The sequence below is a fragment of the Ctenocephalides felis genome, unplaced genomic scaffold (genome assembly GCF_003426905.1).
Source record: "Ctenocephalides felis isolate EL2017-DRISC unplaced genomic scaffold, ASM342690v1 CF-g0.4_SCAFFOLD_01170, whole genome shotgun sequence".
Taxonomy (NCBI): domain Eukaryota; kingdom Metazoa; phylum Arthropoda; class Insecta; order Siphonaptera; family Pulicidae; genus Ctenocephalides; species Ctenocephalides felis.
In genome coordinates this window covers 53,074,175-53,096,820 of record NW_020537324.1, presented here as the reverse complement: position 1 = coordinate 53,096,820, position 22,646 = coordinate 53,074,175, and the positions used below count along the sequence as shown (strand labels likewise).

The following is a 22,646-nucleotide window of genomic DNA, read 5'->3' as shown; positions in this document are numbered from 1 at the left end:
TTTTTTATATTTTGGAAATTTTGAACTTTTTTTCAAAGCAATCGCGATACGTGTTCTGGAAATCGTCAACGAAAAATAGTATCTGCACATACATATACACATAAATTTTTTCTAAGGTTTACATTATGTTCAGAAACCTTTGAAACGTAAAGATATATACAAATTTTCATTTTCAATTTTTTGCGATCGCTATAACGCTACGAGAAGTTAACAGGATAATTGTTTGGGAATAAGATATAATTTAGTAAATACACTAACACTACATGTCAGCCATTATGCGTTAAGAAAAATTGCTGGAGCTAACGAAATTTATAATTTTAATGATGATTTTAAAAAAATTCGATTTTTTTAAAATTCTATTGACCGATTTTTAAAAAAAACTTAACAAAAGTTTTGAAGAAAGAGGTTTGAGTTATTACACATTTTTGTAAAGATTTAAATGTTCTGCCAAAAATTTGAATTTATAATGATATTATAGAACAAATTCCTAAATTCTAAAGTTCAGATTCCGAACTTTAAAATATTGTTCAATTAGTATATAAAAACTATAATTAAATGAAAATGAAATAAAATTATACTAGAAAGCTATGTATCGAGTATAACATATTTTTTAATATTATTCAAACAATCTTTCAAACAAAACAGGTTTTATTTAGATAGATAGCAATTTGAACCCGAAGAAAGAAATGGAAACCGCAGGCCGCAGTATGTACACCTCCGAAGTCCCTTATATGCCGAACTGATTCATCACATTTGTTCGTGATAAACCGCTTTTAGACTTTATGATTTGCGCTAATCTCATTTAAGTCGATTAAAGCCAATCGTAAATGGATCATAAAATTAGTCTATTTTGGCTTCGAACAATTTATGGTGAAATAGCCTATTTTTCTCTACTTAAAACATGCCTAGGAATGATATAAACCACATTTATGAAGCGTGGTTGAAAATGACTGTTTACTTAAATTAAAGTGATTTATATATATAATGCCAAACTGCTAGATATAACTTTGCTCAATCAAGCTGGAGTAATATAGTTCTACAGAACAATTCATGTATGCTGTATGGTATCAAACTTTATAGAAACAATTAGGTTACATAAATAAGATACAGATAGATATTGCTGTTTGTAATAGGTTACAGAATAAAAATACAGTCGTCAAGATCATTACAAACAACTAGTCCATTTTGAAGAACATCTGAATGGGCGGCGTTGACATCGAAATGAGCAATGAGATGAGATCAGTTCAATCGGCACAACAAGTAAGTAGACTGTCAAGAAAATTGTCTAGATATTTCCAGTAATGATCATTCATAATCATTTTTTTCATATTGCACGAATTTTGCACAATATTATTCATTATTATTTTTATCATCTCTAACTCCGTAATTTATCTTATATTTTTATGTATTTCGTTTTCTTCTTTCAATTTAATTCAATTCAATTTACCGATATATCAAAATTTAACAAGCATGATGAAGTTCTAATGTTTGATGATAATGATTGAAATGGTATGTTCAAGTAAAATAATTAAATTTCAATTATTAGCTAATAAAAAAAATGTATAAAATCATAAAATTAAGGTTATTTAATAGCTTACTAGTGAATTATTTATGTTGACCCAATTTGAAACAAAATCCATACTACTACTTGAAACTTATATCAGTGTTAATATGGAAGGTTAAGCTTTTATTATTAATATGATTAATTAAAGTTTTTCCATGCACAAGATGAGGAAGATCATCTGATCATGGAAATATTAAAATACAAGTTGCAGAATACGAGTACATTGCTAAAGTATTTATTATTAACTTTTTAATCAATCATAAAAAGGGAATATTCCAAAAGTTTGATTTAAATTTCGCATGAATTCAGATTCGTAACGACTTTAATAATAAATTAACAGCAATTAATATGTAAATTACACTGAAGTTAAAAGAAACGGAGTAATTAGTAACAGGCGTTTTTCAATAAGATCTTAAGAGTTATTAAAATATAATATATACTTTAAGATTTTATAGTTTGAAAGATGTGGGAAAATGTAAAAGTGTTATAGGAGACAATAGTGTTATATTTTTTATTTGTAGAGAATATACTAAAAATAATATTAATTGTATTTTATGTTGATTTATGATAAATATTTATATTATAGGAGAAATTCTAATTATAGTTTACGTTAAATTATGAAAGAAAACAAGTCTTAGAAACTTGGGAACTTAAGTCTTAGAACATAGAAACATGTCAATTTTTTAACAATAATAAAAGAATAAATTATCAGAGATATTATCGTAGTTTTTTTGCCATTGCTACTTGCTTTGGTAGACTTTACAACTAGCGCCAAACACGGGGTATGTTCTAACACCGTACTTTTTCTAGAAAATAATTAATTGTGAAAAAATGAAGAACAGTTATAGAATAATTTTCACTTGATTTGGTAGGGAAATAGTTACAGCAACTATCCATCTTTATTTCGTAGAAATATAATCAGTGTATTATAAAACATCAATTAAAAACAAAAACTGTTACAACCAGCTTCCCTACAGCAAATAGTGGCTTCAAAATTATTTTCAGTATGTATTTATTTTGATTATTTTGAGTACCTTGAATTTTAGTTAGGTATTAATTATTTTTTTCGTACACTTTTGATTTTTTTAATTTTGGATTATATTCTTTTCTTCATTTTGAAAGAACCTTGAATTTATTTGATCAGGCAAAATTTGTATCCAAATATACAAACTGTGTACAAAGACATAAAACAACATATTTTCTAGGATATGTTAAAATAATTGGTAGCATAATGATATGAAAAAAATAGTATTTTGTTTCTTACCCTGCGAGAAGTTGATAAATTGTGTATGTGTAAACACTTTACCAAATTAGATGTCAATATCAAGAAATCTGAACAACACCAATAGTAGAAAATCATATAGTGGCAAGAGTAGCCATAGCCAATGATACTAATGCATCAGAAATGTACCTAAATATATCAATCCTTGACTAAAATAGAACATATTTAAAAAAATTGTTACAAGGAGTATGTCAAACAATTAATGAAAAGTGTACATATATGAAGAACACTTAAGTTCTATAAACTATCTAATCAATCTCTAATTACATTTAATAAAATTGAATAATGGTTGCCGAATATATGAGAATAGGACTCGGGGCAAGTCCTCGACCTTATTAATGAACTTCGAAGCATGAGCTAAATCAATATCGTTCACTTGAAAATCTAATATTTATGGAAGCCTCGTCGTTTATCATGAAACATTGAAATAAGAGCATTTGGCATTTCCCAGAACGTTTCCTCCGTACTTTTGAAATTTGAACTAATTTTAACGTATGTCAGATAGCCTTCACATTCTAGCAATAGATATTACTTCAACAGTATCAAATTAGAAAATATGAAAAATGGCACTGGTTGTAGTGGACAAATTATACATGATTATACACGTACACATAAATATATTGAACAAATGATATATAATGTCATAAAAATAATCTCATAATTTAGTAAAAAGATTACGACGAAAAGCGTCTTTAGTTTCACCTCAAGATTCACTAAATGTATATGTTTTAATCTCTGGAACTGAACATATAGTACAATAGTTTTATTCCTACCAACATATTTTGCACAAAGCTTTAAACATGGGCTTATGTTTGTACATTTTATTTCTGAAAAAAAAAATATGACTGGCAACTGAGTTCCATATAAAAAATTAAACAAATACCAAATATCAAATAGAAATTTTAAGATTATTGTTAAATAATAATTAATTTCCCGCAGGGTATTATTAAGACCACAAAAGTGAACTATTTAGATGATTCAAAAATCACTCAATTAAAACATGTCATTTAGATCCCATTTTTTTGTAGGCATATCCAGTCGATCGTGGCCAGCCAAAAAAACGTTAAAGCAGCAACTTTGAGGCGATAATGAGCATTTGATAAGACTTTTTATAGAAAATTCAATTATTTATTAAATCCGTAAATTGAATTTCGTAGCAATAAATGAGATATCTCAGAATTTTTATAATATTCCAAGAAAACTTATAAAAAACTATTACAAGTTGTAATTTATAACAATTTGTGAAAACCGTTGTAATTTTTCGATAGGATTTTGAACGGTACTAGAATTCCTAATCCTAAACACTCGTACATTAATCGTACAACAATAAAAGCCTGCGTACCTCAGGGTAGTGTACTCAGACTAATCCTGTACATCAACGATATACCAACTGATCCCAAATAAACCCTTGAAATATTTGCAAACGACACCAAGGTTTTATCAACTCATGAAGACGCCACAAAGGCTTCAAAACAGCTGGAAAATTATCTACACAAACTATAACAATGGACTAGTAGATGTAAAATTAGTATTAACTCAACTAAGTCAGTCCACATCACTTTGCCAAAAGAAAAGAAGATTGCCCAAATATAAAAATTAACAATGTAGAAATTCTAAAAAAAAATCTCCGTAAAATACTTAGGACTCCACCTCGATGGACTCACATGGAGTACCCACATCAGGACAAAGCGCAAGCAAATAAACAACAATTTTCGTGAACTCTACTGCCTAATTGGAAGAAGCTTTAAGATGTCATATGAAAACAAGATCCTAATATATAAAGCAGTAACACTACCAATATGGACATATGGTATCGAACTGTAGGCATGTGCAAGCACGTCCAATATGAAAACCATCCAAAGAGCAAAGTCAAAAACATTAGGAGCCATAGTGAACTCGCCCTGGTATGTTTCCAAAGAAACAATTCACCGAGATCTAAACATCAAATATGTGCAGGAGGTTATCAAGGAGAGAAGCATGAAATATCACCAAAAGAACAAATACCATCCAAACATATTAATAAAACATCTGCAAAAACAAGTTCCCATCAAAAGACTGAAAAGAAAGTGTCTGCAAGATCTAATAAATTGACAAGCAATATATTTATATAAGAAAATTCCTCAATGGAGAAATTTCTAAACGCCAAGTACCCAACATTAAAGAACCTCATTGTATCAAAGGTTCAAATTGGTTATGAGAAAAAAAGGAAAAAAAAATTCATTTCATAGGAAACTTTCATAGTTTTTTTTAAAACTTGAAATTTAAAAACAATTTAATAGCATGAACATTTGTCATAATATTTTATTTTTTTGCAAATATAAAGAAAAACATTTCAACCATTTTTAGAAAACAAACAAGTTGGCTCTGCATTCCACTTTGATCAAGTGGTTCTTCTGTTTAAATCGCCGTACACAAAAAATACTTCTCTAATTTCCTTGCCAACATCTTAAAATATATATGTATAATTGAAAATACAAATTATATAAATATAATTAAAAGATCAGATGTTTGAACAAATATAAACTTACCTAATTTTGGTTTATATTAGACATTGTTTTCAATCACATCTAGCGTTCTACACATCAATCAAAACTTTATTCAATTAATATTATCTGATCTAACATGCAATGCAAATTAAACAAAAGATCTCATATGAGCAGTAGCAAGCAAAAGCAATTCGTAGATGCACAGATTATACACAGTATCAGTATCATCAGTTGACCCATATTGTTAGTGTCAACTGTGAACTCGATCCTTTATTAAATGAAAGAGGTTATTGGATGCAAACAACATATTCTGTGATCATTATTATAGCTTCTAAGAACAAGGCTAGCTCATTAAAGAAACACACGTTCACACGCATTATTCTCATATAGTTAATAATATTTCACATTAGAGAACCAATTACAATATAATACAACAATAGTTCAAATATTATTAAAAATGCTATAGAATATATAAGTTTAACTCATTTATTTTAGGTAAGGTAGTTAAGAGCGGCAGGACTTGATTCGAGCAGCTTGTTGTCAAGCAGCAGTGACAACGATTTTCACTTGAAAATATAGATAGCAATATGCTTCCAAGTAAAAATAGCTCTTACCCGACATTGCTGCACCAATAAAAACCTATTACATAAATTCTAATAATAAAATCATCAATGGATTAACCATTGGGTTACCATCTAAAAATACGAAGTAAGGAGAATTTTCAGCCAAACTTCATATAGGACGTAAAGATCTGATTGCTGTTAAGAATGAGAATAAAAAAAATATTTAGAACTATGGGCTTCTAATCAAAAGTTCCAGGTTCCATTCGCTGATGTCAAGCAAGTGTGACTTCGGTTTTCACGTAAAAATCTAGATACAGGTCAATGTGTATAATGAAATATGCAGTTCATTGATATTCCTATCACAATGCAACAATTCATCTTGAATGTGACTATTACAATTTTCCAAAAAAAATGAACAACTTTTTACTGATGCACGATATCCATCACAAAATATATAATAGTACCTAATAGATGTATTTTGTTATAATTTAACAAGTCTATGAAAATGTTATCTATAAGGAAAGTTCTGATTCTTTTCAGTGTACAAAAACATCACTGGCTCTTAATCCACGTCACTCAAAATAATCTTGAGCAATATGTATATTCTGAAGATGATTTAGTCAAATCATTGGAATACAAAAATTACTGAATTTTAGTAGTAATATAAAATAAATATATGAGTTAGAGGTAATTCACCCTTTATAGCCAGATGTTCGTTTATTAATCTTGATTTTTTTATAGAAATTTTAATACTAGAATCCTAGTAGTGAAATATTGATTTATATGAAAAAAAAAAATCATCATCACATAATTTGAATTTAGTTTTACGTTAATAATAATTGAATTGCAGACTTTTGGAATATTGAAAAGACTTTTTCTTTTTCGAACACCTCTATACAGTCACATGCTTTCTGAATATTTTTTCAAAATATTGTTCTTTTCCAATAGTAATTGTGGGCCGGTAAAGTCTATTTTCACTTACATAACATATTAATAATCATTTACATTTATTATTTCATATTACATTTCTACATTTTCAAGTAAAAATATATATCACTTCTGCTTGATATCAGGTTGCGTAGTATTCGATTTTGGGACATTGTGGCTGCAATGCTAAGGCTCTAGCACTTGCATTGACTTAATAATCACAGATAATTGCAAACTTTTAAATATATATCACCTTCATTTTGTATACAAATTCAAAAGTTGCCGCAGGACAAAACATATAATATAGGGTAGAGCAGGGCTTAAAGAACCGCGGGTGAAGAGGTCCACTAACAATATCTCAAATATCAGTAAAGTTAAGAATTTTTTAACAACAATATTTGAAAGTAGAGGGGAAAAGATTTATAACCACCCATCACCTTGATTCTTTACGGCCCTGGTGTCGGGAGAAAAACGACAATGTTTGAAAATCCATAACAAAAGTATTTTCTCTTTTGTTAGTTTTTGTAGTTATGAGCATTGTTGCTTAGTTTACGATATCTTAATATAATTTTTAAAAATACTTTTTTTAATTGCTTTATGAAATGAATTGTTAATTTTAAGTTAGATTCAAACTTTTTTTATAAAACCGCTATAAAAGCTCACGCGTGGGTGGAGTAAAAAGAACCAACTTAACATTCATCCTGGCAAAGGTGAAAAAAATAAAAAAGAGCAAATAAAGTAAATTAAGTTCTATAAAAGCAATTTTATAAGAGATAAATTTAAATAAATAATTATTTGAACTATACTGATGAATATTTCTGACGAAATACAAGATCAAGGTAACTTACAGTGTTATCTATGCAAAAAGTGTACCAATAAAATTTATATTTTGCATCGGTTGAATAATGTAGCTATTATTTTGTAAAATACCTTTAAAACTTAAAAAAAGACATTGGGCCGTTTGCCGTCTCAATCTACACCGCCTATTTGGGTAAAAAGGACCAGGTTACAAATTTTTGAATAACAGTCTAAAAACACATTTTTACAATTAACTGACAATTAACTGTTAAATTGGACCTTCGTGCCCCACGAAAAAATAAAGTTTCACAAGATTTTTACTAATAAGCAATTAAGTATCACCATAAGAAAAATATCGATATATGTGGTATTATGAAAAATGAAATTAAAAGTTTTCAATACCTTTGTGGGAAAATATGGACTTCTAAAAAATAGACACATTTTTTACAGTTCATAATCGTAGGAAAATGACGGTAATCCTTTTTAGCTATAATTGGAAATTACATCACCATAAAAGCAGTATGAAAAGCATAACGATCTAATTACTAATTAGCCTTATGAATTTAACGAATAATAATTTCATTAATCGAATGAAATCCTCAATGCTCATATTGTTTCTGAGATTCTGTCATGTTATGTATGGGGATCATAAAATGAAGTGTGGTCGTAGAGGCGATATCAATCAGTAGATAATACGTTTATAATGATGGCTCGCGTGAACACAAACATTAGAGGTTGACCAATAAAAGCTTCGCGTGTTGTCCTAATAATGTGTGATTATTTGGTGCACTAGACCTCAAAACTTAAGGCACGCGTTCACCAGGTCAAGGTCGCAAAGAAAAAATATCGAAATGTAAAGGAATTATGGATTGCCAATACATATGGTTGATTGCTAATTCGATTTGATTTGCGATTAATATATAGTCAATTATAAAAATTGCATGTAGTAGATAATGACATTAAGGGAAGAACTGCATTAGTAAATTAGGTTGTCAGTTCTTTTGTACTTTGTTATATATATTTCAAGAAAAATCAGAACTACGTGTTCTATAAATAACTTCTTTTGAACATTAATTATCCTAGTATTTCTATAGAAGGCAGCCCAGCGGTTAACCACTCTATTTTTATGTGTGTGTTATATTAGCCAAATCTAATAGTGATGAACATATATTTTTGTATGCAGCTATTTATTCCCACGAAAAGCGATTTTCACTTCAGACATCAGAAATTATTGAGAAAATTTTATATCATGCTGCTTGATGCCTTGGCGGAGGCTGGATTCAACATCAAACATGGAACTAGTTGGAGTAGCCCACGTGATGAAACACTATCTTAGAATTTTTATTATCATGACCAGATGCATTTTTTTTATTCTGCAAGAGGAGGCGCCCATTAATCACGTGAGGCTCAAAAGGGGCGGAAGAGTTTGGCAAAAAAGCACGAAATATCACAAGGTGCATGGGAAGACCGATGACATATCACATCCCGTGTATTTATTGTTCCTGAATTTAAATAAAATATAAAAATTTTCAGAAAAAATCCGAAATTTTCACTTTTTTTTCTAAGTACTAAAAATACACTTGATGTTAAGAGCGGGGTAAATTTAATTACCACCATATATAACCAGGAAGAGGGTGTTCAAACATTTTTAAAAATCGATCACGTGATTAATGTACGCATACCTCCCCCCCCCAAAGGAAATGTGAAAAAATCTTTTAATTTGGGAGAATTATCTTTATTTTTATTATAATTAATTCAATAAAATGGGTAAAGTTTTCTTTAAGAATTAATGCACTTATTGTTGTTTACTGATCTTATCGTTACATATGTAAATTGAAAGTGGCATATGAAATCGGCAATGAACTAGTTGTAAGTGAAATTTTGCCTTAAAGGGCCGTTTAAGTAAGAATTTATTTTGGGTAAGAACTTTGCTTACTTTTGCTGACAAAAGGGAGGGGGGTGGTAAATAATTGTAATAAATCTGCATACGTAATACTTGAACGATCCCTAAGGCAAGTTGCCTGAACTTCCCAATTTCCGACTCTTGAGTGTGATTTTTTATAGCCACTCAGATATAACTTTCAACTGTATATTTCGAAAATAAAGTTTCGGCTTTCTCTAATCAATCGGATTTCCAATTAATATCTTTCAAACAATCTTATAATATATGTAATTGTATTAAGCGATTTTAATAAATTTAACACTACTAACAATTTAATTCTACTTTGAGTTCTAAATGTACTTATTCAAGTGCGGAGGTCAAAAGTGATAAGTGCAAAATCTAAAAGGAATATGTTTTATGGTGCATGTCATAAGCGCGCAGCCATTATTGCAAACTTATATCAATTTTTATAAGTCAACCACTTTTTGCAGGCCTATAATATTTTATTATCTAGTTTAGACTATGAACTCTATCATCATACAAAGTTTCATGAAAAGCGGCAACAAAATGTTCAAAAATTAAACACGAAGAAACGGCCGGGCCGATCTTTACTAAAACCTAATTACCCTTAGCTAATTTTAGTAGAGAAACATTAGAAATTCTCATGTTGAGAATCGCAACTGATATCTTTCGAACGAATTTTAAATTTTCAAAACCGGGACAGTATTTTTAAAAAAACGTTGGCAAATAATTTTGCATTCTGTTAATTCTAAAGCAGCTTGGCTAATGGGTTCGCAAAACTTACCGATGTGGATCCTTATCAATTTTAAATTTTTAAGTTGTAAAAACCTCTACGAAATATCAAATTTGGCTAATATACACAAACTTATCTCAGTTAAGATACAGAATGACTCGAAACGTCGAGAATTAAAACTCATATAATTAGCGAAACGAACTTTCTAACGAAAACAGAAACTTGAAATTGACAATAATAAACGACATTATTGAGAGAAATATGTAATTTCAGAAGAGCATTAAAAATAAATGGTAAGTCTGGCCGAAGGCAAGTCCATGGTGTGAGAGCCATCACAAATCAATTCCCTTTCCTTTCCTCGTCTATCATTCCCATTACCACCATCACCCCCTTATACATTTCTTTATGTATTTGCTTTTTTATGCTTTCTATTAAATAGTAAATATATATTATTGAAAATGAATAAAAAAAGTTAATCCTCTACACCTCGATCAATTCATTTCATTGCCCATTGCTGCCGCAGAATGCATAAGCACGTGCACTACACTTTGCGGTTCGTATTATAGCAAATATAATGGCAGGCAACACGCGATTATATGACACATGATATCACGTTGGCTTATGAATGCAACATTATTTATGGTAATTGAAGGGTACCAGGAAAAAGAGTAAATGTTACATATTCAAAATTAAGCATGCAAAAGATATAAATCGACAATTATTTTACTTTAATTGTCCGTGTATTCAATTAGGTGCACAATGCTGACATAAAAAATATATATTTTCTATCATTCCACTACTTTCAAAATACAGTGAAGCACCATTAAGTCGATTTCTCAGGGTCCGGCAAAAAAACTCGCCTTAAGCGAGAAAGCATATTATAAGTAGACAATGTGTTTTAAAGTGCAAGTGAATTATGCAGTAAATAAAATGAAGCATAATCCCCAATGTTCTATAGTAGGGTAGGGCGGGGCACAAAGGACCAAATTGACTATGAGCAATTAAAAATTAAATATTAAATAATGCAAATTAAACGAACTATCTGACAATGTTCCGTAAAAATCCCAGCTAATATAATTAAGCATGCTAGAAATTTTTTTTGTTGTTTTTCAAAAATTTGCAACCTAGTCTTTTTTACTCCATAGGCGGGATAATTTGTAACGGCCATGGGGCAAACCGATCCAATGTTTTATTTTAATTTTAAAGGAATTTTACAAACTAATAGCTACATTATTCAACCAATGCAAAATATAAATTTCATGAGTGCATTTTTACAGATATAACACTGTATATAGCCTTGATTTTGTATTTCGTCAGAAATATTCGTCAGCAGAGTTGGAATAACTATTTATTAAGTTATCTCTTGTAAAACTGTTTATTGAACTTAATTTACTTTATCATATTTTTTTTATTTTTTACATCATTGCCAGGGTAAAGGTTCAGTTGGACCTTTTACCCATCCTGGTGTAAGCTTTTATAGAGGTTATATATAAATAAATACTGTTGAATCTAACTTAAAATTAGCAATACATCTTAATAAAATGGATAAACAAGTATAAACATAAAAACAGTTAAATAACGTATACTTAAAAATTAAATTATAGTTTGATTAATGAGCAGAATGGGCCCAGAACCCTCAGATTAATGACCAAAATAGTGAACTCTTATTAGAAGCTTTAAATCAATTATCATTTTTGACCAAAACATGACCATTTTCTTGTGCATATTTCTTGATATTTCGGGAACAGACGCACTTACGTTTACGATAATCTATTACTATATTTTACACTGTCAAAACAAATGGAATGATTTTTGAGTTATTCAAATCGGATGATCTTGTCTCAAAATCGCGGACAAAAAATACAACTGAATATATACATGCGTACATTACTATAGTATGCCTGAATAATAATAGCATGATAGTAATTTATAAAAGAATAAATGAACTATATCGTTGAAATTTGTATAATTTGATCCATCCAATTTCATTTAGTGTCCTTAACAATTATAATCTTGCATTTCTAATTCGAAGAAGGAAATACTGTGCCTCAACCTCAAAGAAAGATACCATTGGGGACTAGTAGTCTAATTGTTCATTAGGTTACCTAATTAAGGTATATCTTTTAATACATGAATAGTGTTAGAGTACAAAAATCATAATTCAAAAGCGCTTCTTATGATTACAAAGACACTTTTTGTTAGAATAGAGGTAGCCAAAGTAGTAAAAATATATAAAACTATTAATGAATATTGATATGCATTTTGCTTAAACTTACAAACAAAAGTCAGAACTTTTTTAATGTTTAGAGCTTTTGGTGGTTTCGCTTGGCTTATAACAATCGATAAATACTAGATAAAACTGAGAGTTTATATTTTCTAAGAAAACGAAACAATTTTGAAGGTAAAAATTTATGCGTGCGGCATAATTTTATAAATTTTCAATTCGGCCTAAAAAAAGGTAGGAAAACACTGACTACCGAAAAATCTGGACAAGTGATTGTGTAATAATTATTGAATGAACGTCCTAGAATAATATTGCAGATTGAAATAATTTAATTTACTGAGTTTTAATTATGATTAGAAAATAAAATTAACAATATGGTTTTAAATTATGGCGTCATAAAGCAAATATTGCAATAATCGATTTTTTGTATAAAAATAAACAGACAATTATTGTCAGTTGGGAAATAAAATTGGGGCATTATTAAAAATCTAATCTTTAATATAATTTATTTCTTAGGTTGTTGTAAATAGCCTCCCCACTTTCTCTTTTAAAATACTTTATATCATTATTTTAACCTAAAACATGTAATAATTTTGAGTGAATGAAAATGCGCTTATAGAATCATAATTTCAATTTAAAATTACCAGAAAATCATTGGCAGGTTTCATATCTTATAAAGGTTAGTTTTATACATAAAACAATTTAAATGTTATATATTAATAGAATTTATATCCTTTAATTTATAAAACTTTGTAAAATTGTAACCATTAAAATAAAATATTGAATATAATTTCTTAACATGTTATAATAGCATAAAATTCAGCATTCAATACTAATTGTAAATATCATATCCAATATTTATTAAAATTAGTAACAACTGTCAATGCACCCATTAATTAAGTGCCAGCTTGTATGATAGCAACAGGTTGAAATTATAGTACGGAAAGCTGACATAAATATGAGAATATTAAATTATCTAATAAGACTTACCAAATTTTATATTTTTGCAAAAAATAAAAACTAAAAATCAACATTTATTTCACAATAACTAATGTCCACTAGTAAAAACGCACATTTTGACAAAACAAAAACAACTTAAAGCAATTGTCATACTTCAATGCTGTTTACTGACATTTAGTGTTGCCACCGCGAGAAAAAGTCTTTAAAATTAAAATTATTGCAAATTCAAAATTGAAAGTATCACGTTAAATGTCAAATCTTTTAAATCATACATAAAATTTTATTATTAAATATGTTGAATAACGATTTATATATTATTTATAGCAGGTAAATGTTTCTTTAAATTGGGTTAGAATAATTAACAGGAACTCCATTCACAAGCTTAGACGTAAGCCAAACACAAACAACTATTTAACAAATTTTATTGATGTGAAGTAATTTTTGTTTGTGGATGCATATTATATTAACATCAAAGTCATTACATCTAATTTTACTTTTTTACGCTTTTAATTAATTTTCAAACTGATTTTATATTCGTAAAACATAAACGTTCAAATGTGCGTGCCTACTGGAATTCAAATAAATTAGTTCTGCCAAATGCCGCGAGAGACATTCTCGATTTGATTAGTTTTTGTCTATGGAATGAATATGGCGCTGTCGTATTTGATTATGCCTGTCGCATGAAAAACGTGATAACGTGAAATTCTACATCTGTTGAATTTTACTTATTTGATATTAATGCTTTGTTTGCTTTCTGTGTATGCGAATTTTTAAGTTATAATCGGTTTTAAGTAGTTTGAAAATGAGCGTTGACGCATATGGTCCCAGTTCGCAAACCCTTACGTTTTTGGACACGGAGGAAGGAGATTTGTTAGGTGCTGATACTCAAGGATCGGATTTTGATTTTACAGATTTTACTTTACCGTCACAGAGCCAAACTCAAGCTTCTCAACTCGATCATGGACAGAGTTCGATTCAGGTATGATGTCATCGTGTTATTCATCATGTTTCAGGCATATTATTTTGCGTAATACGTTTTTAAGAAAAATATTTTCTGATGACGTAGTTACATTGATAAATGCCGTAAAATCATTATAAATACAATAAACGCGTATATGTTTGTATTCTTAATATGACACTAGAAAAACATTATCAATGTGTATTAATTTACAGCTTAATGGAATTGGCCTTAAGTCAGACATTTCAAAAATATCCACGACTACCCAAGCGCTAGCTGATCTACAGTTTGAGGAAGACGAAGATGAATTATATGGAAATCGTGAATTGCCATACCATGCTTGTAAATATTGTGGAATTCATGAGCCCAGTACGGTAGTTATGTGCAATGTATGTAAAAAGTGGTTTTGTAATGGAAGAGGAAACACATCAGGCTCACATATCATAAACCATTTGGTCAGAGCTAAACATAAAGAAGTAACATTACATTCTGATGGGCCACTCGGTGAAACTGTCTTGGAATGTTACTCATGTGGGGTTAGGAACGTTTTTGTTCTTGGTTTCATACCAGCAAAGGCAGACTCTGTAGTTGTTTTATTATGTCGGTAAGTGTAGAAACCAATATATAATTAATTAAACAATTGAATAGAAATACTTCCAATATTGCTGAATAAGTATAGAAAATGTTACAAGAGTTATTGTCAGACTTTGCTTAAGAAGTACCAAAGATTACCAGTTAATACAAGACTGTTCATACTATTTGTGTATTATGTGTATTGTTTGTCCACTTTATCATTATCAAAAGTAAAGATTGTATTGCTAGATGCATTAAAAAATAACATAAAAATTGGCTCACAAATGCTCTATCTGTTAATATATTGTCATGAATTTATTTTATTAAAAATTTATTACTTTTACAGCCAGCCATGTGCATCACAATCATCTTTAAAAGATATGAACTGGGATCAAGATCAATGGCAACCACTAATTTCAGATAGAAGTTTTTTGTCATGGCTTGTAAAAGTCCCATCAGAACAAGAGCAATTGCGAGCAAGACAGACTTCTGCTCAACAAATCAATAAATTGGAAGAACTTTGGAAGGACAATGTAGAAGCTACTTTTCAAGATCTTGAAAAACCTGGTGTAGATGAAGAGCCTGCACAGGTATTTGAAATATTAACTTAGTTAATTTTCTTTTTTTCCTACAATATGCCCATATGTTATGATAATTTATCGGATAATTTGTTTAGGTGTTGCTTCGTTATGAAGATGGTTATCAATATCAAAATATTTTTGGACCCTTGGTTAAGCTAGAAGCAGATTATGACAAACGACTGAAGGAATCACAGACCCAAGCTGACATTGAAGTCCGATGGGATGTTGGACTGAATAAGAAAATCATTGCATATTTTACTTTGGCAAAAACAGATAGCGATATGAAGTTGATGCATGGAGATGAACTGCGCCTCAGGTTAGTAATATTGTACTAACATTAGCATTAAATTTTGAAACAATATTAATTTTTTGATATTGTTTTCTCAGATATGTAGGTGAACTTCATAAGCCATGGGCTGGAGTTGGACATGTTATTAAAGTTCCTGATAATTTTGGAGATGACATAGGTTTAGAGCTTAAAGGAAATTCAGGAGCACCTACAGAATGTAATTCTAACTTTGTAGTTGATTTCATTTGGAAAAGTACATCGTTTGATAGGTTAGTCCAATATTGCAAAGTGTCATTCAGCAATGAATTGTAATTAATTTTTGTTAATTTTAGAATGCAAATGGCTTTGAGGAAGTTTGCAGTTGATGATTCTTCTGTGTCAGGTTACATTTATCATCGTCTTCTTGGCCATGAAGTTGAAGAAGTATTATTTCGATGCCAATTACCTAAACATTTTAGTGCACCAAATTTACCACATTTAAATAGATCACAAGTAAGGAATATGAGATATTAATAAATTACATATGTTTCATATAAATGTATTTCATTTTTTTTTTTTTTAATTCAGGTCTATGCTGTGAAGCATGCCATTCAGCGGCCTTTATCACTCATTCAAGGTCCGCCTGGTACAGGAAAAACTGTAACAAGTGCTACTATTGTTTATCAATTAGTTAAACAACATGGTGTTCCAGTTCTGGTTTGTGCACCAAGTAATACAGCTGTTGATCAATTAACCGAAAAAATTCATAAATCCAGCTTAAAAGTTGTTAGATTATGTGCAAAATCCAGAGAGGCTATAGATTCTCCAGTAAGCTTTTTAGCTTTGCACAATCAAATTAGAAATATGGACACCAATACAGAGTTAAAGAAATTGCAGCAATTGAAAGATGAAACTGGTGAATTGAGTTCAGCAGATGAGAAACGATATAGGATGTTGAAAAAATCTTCAGAAAAAGAATTGTTAGAAGCAGCAGATGTAATTTGTTGTACATGTGTTGGTGCCGGGGATCCTAGATTAGCGAGATTAAAATTTCATTCTATATTAATAGATGAAAGTATGCAGTCCACAGAACCTGAGTGTATGGTGCCTGTGGTTTTAGGGGCAAAGCAATTAATTCTTGTTGGAGATCATTGCCAGTTGGGCCCTGTTGTCATGTGCAAGAAGGCTGCAAAAGCAGGCTTATCCCAAAGTTTATTTGAAAGATTAGTAGTCTTGGGAATAAAACCTTTTCGCCTAGAAGTGCAATATAGAATGCATCCTGAGTTATCTCGCTTTCCATCTAATTTCTTTTATGAAGGCAGTCTGCAGAATGGTGTTTGTGCAGATGAAAGAAAATTAATCAAAATAGATTTTCCCTGGCCTTGTCCTGATAAGCCAATGTTCTTTCTTGTGACACAAGGCCAAGAAGAAATTGCAGGATCAGGAACATCATATTTAAATAGAACAGAGGCTGCAAATGTTGAAAAAATTACGACCAGATTTTTAAAATCTGGTGTCAAGCCAGAACAAATAGGAGTTATAACACCTTATGAAGGACAGAGAGCTTATTTAGTACAATATATGCAATATCAAGGAAGTCTACATTCAAAATTATATCAAGAAATAGAAGTAGCGAGTGTGGATGCTTTTCAGGGGCGTGAGAAAGATATAATCATTATGTCATGTGTTAGATCAAATGAACATCAAGGTATTGGCTTTTTAAATGATCCAAGAAGACTAAATGTTGCTCTCACTAGGGCAAAATATGGAATAATTATTGTTGGAAATCCAAAAGTATTATCAAAGCAACCATTGTGGAATCATCTGTTAACATTTTATAAAGAACAGAAAGTTCTAGTTGAAGGTTCCTTGAACAATTTGAAGGAAAGCATGATTCAATTTACAAAACCAAAGAAATTAGTCAATTCAATGAATCCTGGATCTCATTTTATGTCAACATGTATGTATGATGCACGGGAAGCAATGGTTCCGGGATCAGTGTATGATCGCACTGGACAAATGAATCAAATGTATCCTCCAAGACCTAACGGTTTGGATATGTTTGCAAGGACACATGACACAGTCAGCTACATATCCCAAGAAAGAGCGCAAGCAGCCCTCACAAATATGCCTGTTCCTGTGGGCATGTTTATGAATATGAGTCATGTTCCTCCCAGATTTTATAATCAACATCAGCAAGCAATGCAAGCCAGGCAAGGCCGAAGAATCAAGCCAAACAAGGGTCGCACTCGTGTTTCATCTCAAGAAGGAACGCAACCCACACCACTGACTCAGGGCATGAGTCAGAATATGAGCCAGCCCGGTTTTAGTTTGAGCCAAGCAGGATTCTCACAGCCTGATCTATCACAAGAATCATATATGGTGGAGTATCAATCACAGATGGATGGTTTGTTGTCCCAGGAATCATCTTTTCCAAATGATCGTTCAGGGAATTCTAAAGGACTTGGCTATAATTCTAATCAGTTTTCGCAGCCGTATTGAAATACATGTTCTTGGTGCTCATATGCAAATCAATAAAGTCGCGGGAGCGATTAGTGGACATTTGAGAGAATATCAAATTCAATATCATTAAATTGAGAGTAATACCAAATGAGAAAATACTAACTTTCTAACATACACAGAGCTTAATAAAGATCCTACAGTTAGGCCCGATGCTAACTGTAAATCTGCAAAAAAATTCTCTGTAATATGAATTAGAAGTATGTGTGTTGATCAAAGTGATGCTACATAACCAAAGTAGTGTAAAACTATTAGAGGGGAGAGAGCGATCTAATTTCAATATTGGTTGATGCGCTTTGCAAATACTTGGAATATGTCCAACTTACATTTCCACAAACAAAACATTTAAGGGATAATAACCACATTTGTTTCTTATTTATGAAATATTTTTGCTTTGAACCATTATTACAATAATTTTAAGATAAATTTGAATCATCGTTAATTGTTTATTCATACATTGGAAAAATTGAACACCACTTATTTTGAAATTCTTGATTTGGGAAATAAATATTATGAAATTATTTTTGATGTTTATTTTAATATTTCAGGGATATAAAAACCATGCTATAAAATAGTGGATTCTCTAACACTATTTATATTTAACTTTCGTAAAATGAAACTTGTAATACAGGAAAGTAAATCCTGAACACATTGTTCAAATATTGAAGTAGGAAGTCGATTGCAACATAATACAAAAGAGTTTTTAATCACACTAGACAAATATTCATTATTTGCTAGTTTTGTCATTGCAACACTGTCTTGTCTGCTTTTATTCTTATTATCGATGTTGTGTTTAATATTGTAAATGAAAGCAAACTTTGTAGCATTAATTTTTATTACATAATGCACCATACAACTCAAGTTTACAACAAGTTTTGTTAATATTGATGCACATGAACAATTCACATAACATTTATATGTCGGTGGACCTAACACATTCTATGGTAAATTATGAATTAATGCTCTTTTATATAATTTTCAATGAGTATGGAGAAATATGGAAGTTTGCTTAAATAGAATAATATTAAATATATTGAAATGAACACAAATTTCCACTCAATGGAATGACTCCATAAGGCAGCTGCTAACAATCTTTCCCTATGTACAAATATTTTAAAAACTTTAAATTTAATTACTGTGCTGTGCATTTTATTTCTTTGGCAATCAATCAAGTCTGGTTATTAATATTGCCAAATTCTCTCTTCCATATTCCTTTATTGAATAAAATGTTTTTATTCATAAATAATTGCAGCGTAATGACTAAATTCAGCCTTAACAGCTGCTGAAAAAATATTTTTGCTCCCGAATAAACTCCCTCGAGTCCTGAATTTTCTTTCGGTTTTCTTAGTTTTTATTTTTTTTTGTATTTTCTGTTTTTAAACTTTTTTTGTTTTTTTTTTTCTTTTTCTTGTTATAAATTTTTTTCTATTTTTTTCTTTATAAATTATATATCAAAATATTATCAAAAACAATCTGTGATAGTCAGAATTCAATTTTCTTTATATGGATAATAAAGAAAATTATATTCTGATACTATCAAAGTTAAACGAAGAAATTTCAACACATGTTGTTTGTTAAACAATCTAAATAAATATTTATAAACTAAATCTGAAGCCAGAATCACGAACGATAAAATTATTGTCACACATCTCTGGCATCAACCACAAATTAACCAGAACTGTAACATTATGAATGCGATTTTTTAACAAATGTTTCGACATTCATATTTCGATTTGTGGTGACTAAAGCAAAACAATTTGCTACTAATAAGATCACAGCCGCAATTCTTAAAAACGATTCTTATGAATATAAAAAGATATATATATATATATATACATATTGAATTCGAAATTCATTCGATCATTAATTTTAGTATGCATTCGCATGCTGATAATTCTATCTTTTGGTCAGAATTTTCATTGCTAAGGCAACACCCATTTTTATATTTTGATTTCTTTGTTTCAGTTTTTCCCGAAGGTATATTTTTTACAGGAAGAGACGAGGATTGCAATTCAGGTACTGGTAATCCCAAATCCATAATCCGATCTAAATCATGAGTTTGTTTCAACTTCATGTATGAAAATGAAAATACAGACTTAATGTAAAGAAACATATTGTACAGATAGACCGATCTCGCTGTGTTGGTCCGATCGAAGGGTTCTAAAATATTTAACCATTTAGTTTCATTGCATACATATTAGCAGGTGTGGGTAATGTGATAAGTATTTAGTCTCAATGCCAAGTAATTAGGCAGATAGCTATTAACTAAAACCTCATACAGCGCTACTGGTAAAATTCAACTGGATCGGACCTAGTTTTGTTGAACAGCGTCGTGTCCGCAAATTTTAGTGAAATAAAATATTATAAAAAAGAATCAGCTAAGTACTTATTAAATTGCCCACAATATATATTATGAATATTTCGCATACCTTCAATACAAATGTATAACCATTGTGTCGGATCATTCTTTGGCATTTGTTCATTTTTGCAATCATCAATTTTCAACAGTTTTGCAAGCCTTATGGATATTGCCCACGCCGAGTAACTAAAATAATAGATTAATAATGCTTTGAATACTGATAAATTAGTACATAGAGTGGGTGCCCCGCACAAAGTACACCTCGAATAATAAACACTTTGCAAAATGGACCACACAATGATCATTTGTAGTAAAAATGAAGTTGATGTGCTAAATGAAAATCTAATCAGAAGGTCTGGGTGAGCTGAGTTTTATTCAAAAAGTGAAAAAAATATTTGTTGTTGAAAAACCTTACACTTAAATAGCTCTTGCTATGCGATAATGCAGCTATTCACCCGAAAGATCCTTGAGGAAAATTTAGAAAAAGATTATCAAAAAAAAAAAATGAAAACGATTCCACAACAAACTTTTTGGCTAAGTAGAAATAAGTGCAAAAATTCAGGTCCGTTGATTTTAAACCTGGATGAGATTGATAGAATAAGCAATTTGTACATCTGTGCCTCACTCTTTTGGGCAGGTCTTAAATAAGAAAGAAAAACAAACAACCATCAACAGCTTCTTTAGAAGCTAATTAGGTCAAAGGGAGCACAACCACTTTTTTATATAACTGATAAAAAATTTAATACGCATATAAAGCAATAAAATAACTAATTATAATATAATATACAGCGGTATCCCATTAAACGAGTTTAATTCGTTTCGTAGCCACGCTCGTATGTCAAATCACTCGTTCCTTGAATCTATTTTTCCCATATAAATGCATTGGAATACCATTGATTCATTCCAGCACTGTGGTTTATGTTAAGTTCTTTGAATATCAAAAAAATTAAAAAAACGCGAACTCAACATAATATATTTGTTATATTTTATATAATTGAACAATCATTATTAATATGAAGTTAAAATTTCGAAAGTTAAAATAATCCATATGTTCGCGTGGATAAATCGTTACTACACAATTAACATTAAAATTAGTTGTGTATGGCATTGTGCCTTAAGGCAAATCGCTGGAACTTTCTGCACCATAACGAAATATTCAAAAAATATTATATGTTTTCATATAGATTATTATAAACAGTGTAACAATCTCTAATATATATAAGAGTTGTATAAATCGAATTACAAAGTTAAAATTATTTATTTAAAGCATATAAGTGAGCTTAAAAATGAAAATTTTTTTTTCCAAAAGCAATTATTTTGTCAAAGCAAGCAGAAAGTTTTTTGAATTATTCAAATCGGTTGATTAGTTCTCTCAAAAACTGCCGTTTTTTGCACATATAGTTTTTCTAGAAAACTCTTACTCGCTCAAAGCTCGTATATTGAATTTTGAACATATGCCGGAGCAACTAATTGCTCATTTTCCAGCTTGTATTTCGAAGCACTCATATTTCAGTAAGTCGGGGTACAACTGTATTTTACATTAGAAGACCATACTTTATATTACAGAACGAATTAGTTTTATTAACATATACTACCGATATGCGAGGCATCACAGTACTACATAATTAGAAATTATTTTATGAACTTACTCAAAGTTTGCGTAATAATCAAAGAATCCAAGTAGTAACTCTCCAAGTGACTGATTATTGTCTGTTTTGTATGGTTCAAGCCTTTCATGGATATCTATTGTATGAATATCGGTGTAATTTTCGAATTTTCCAGGATACATAGCATGTAGACAGGGTAGTATTGGAGGTTTAACGCCACCTGAAATTCGAAAATAATAATAGATGTATTGTGAAATAGCACTCTAAAATGACAAATACTTACATTGCAAATAATGAATGACCATTAAAGTTAAGAATAACTCGATATGGTTGATTCTCT

At 30.1% G+C, this 22,646-nt stretch overlaps 3 protein-coding genes across 3 annotated transcripts in view; 2 read left to right on the top strand and 1 right to left on the bottom strand.

The window, feature by feature from the left end:
* LOC113366380 (furin-like protease 2) overlaps window positions 1-22,646 on the top strand; it is a 197,640-nt gene that overhangs the window by 74,481 nt on the left and 100,513 nt on the right. The gene's annotated exons all lie outside the window — the stretch shown is intronic.
* Window positions 14,098-18,811, top strand: LOC113366381 (regulator of nonsense transcripts 1-like). Its single transcript, XM_026607981.1, has 7 exons — window positions 14,098-14,419; window positions 14,614-15,002; window positions 15,318-15,561; window positions 15,648-15,868; window positions 15,940-16,110; window positions 16,174-16,333; window positions 16,409-18,811. Exons 1-7 carry the CDS (start codon window positions 14,243-14,245, stop codon window positions 18,320-18,322), a joined length of 3,276 nt encoding a protein of 1,091 aa, XP_026463766.1. The 5' UTR covers window positions 14,098-14,242; the 3' UTR covers window positions 18,323-18,811.
* LOC113366383 (poly(A) RNA polymerase gld-2 homolog A-like) lies at window positions 20,058-22,614 on the bottom strand. The gene is made up of 4 exons (XM_026607983.1): window positions 22,590-22,614; window positions 22,349-22,526; window positions 20,770-20,885; window positions 20,058-20,500 (listed from the first exon to the last, which is right to left on the bottom strand). The coding sequence occupies exons 1-4, from the start codon at window positions 22,609-22,611 to the stop codon at window positions 20,193-20,195; spliced, it is 624 nt and encodes a 207-aa protein (XP_026463768.1). The 5' UTR covers window positions 22,612-22,614; the 3' UTR covers window positions 20,058-20,192.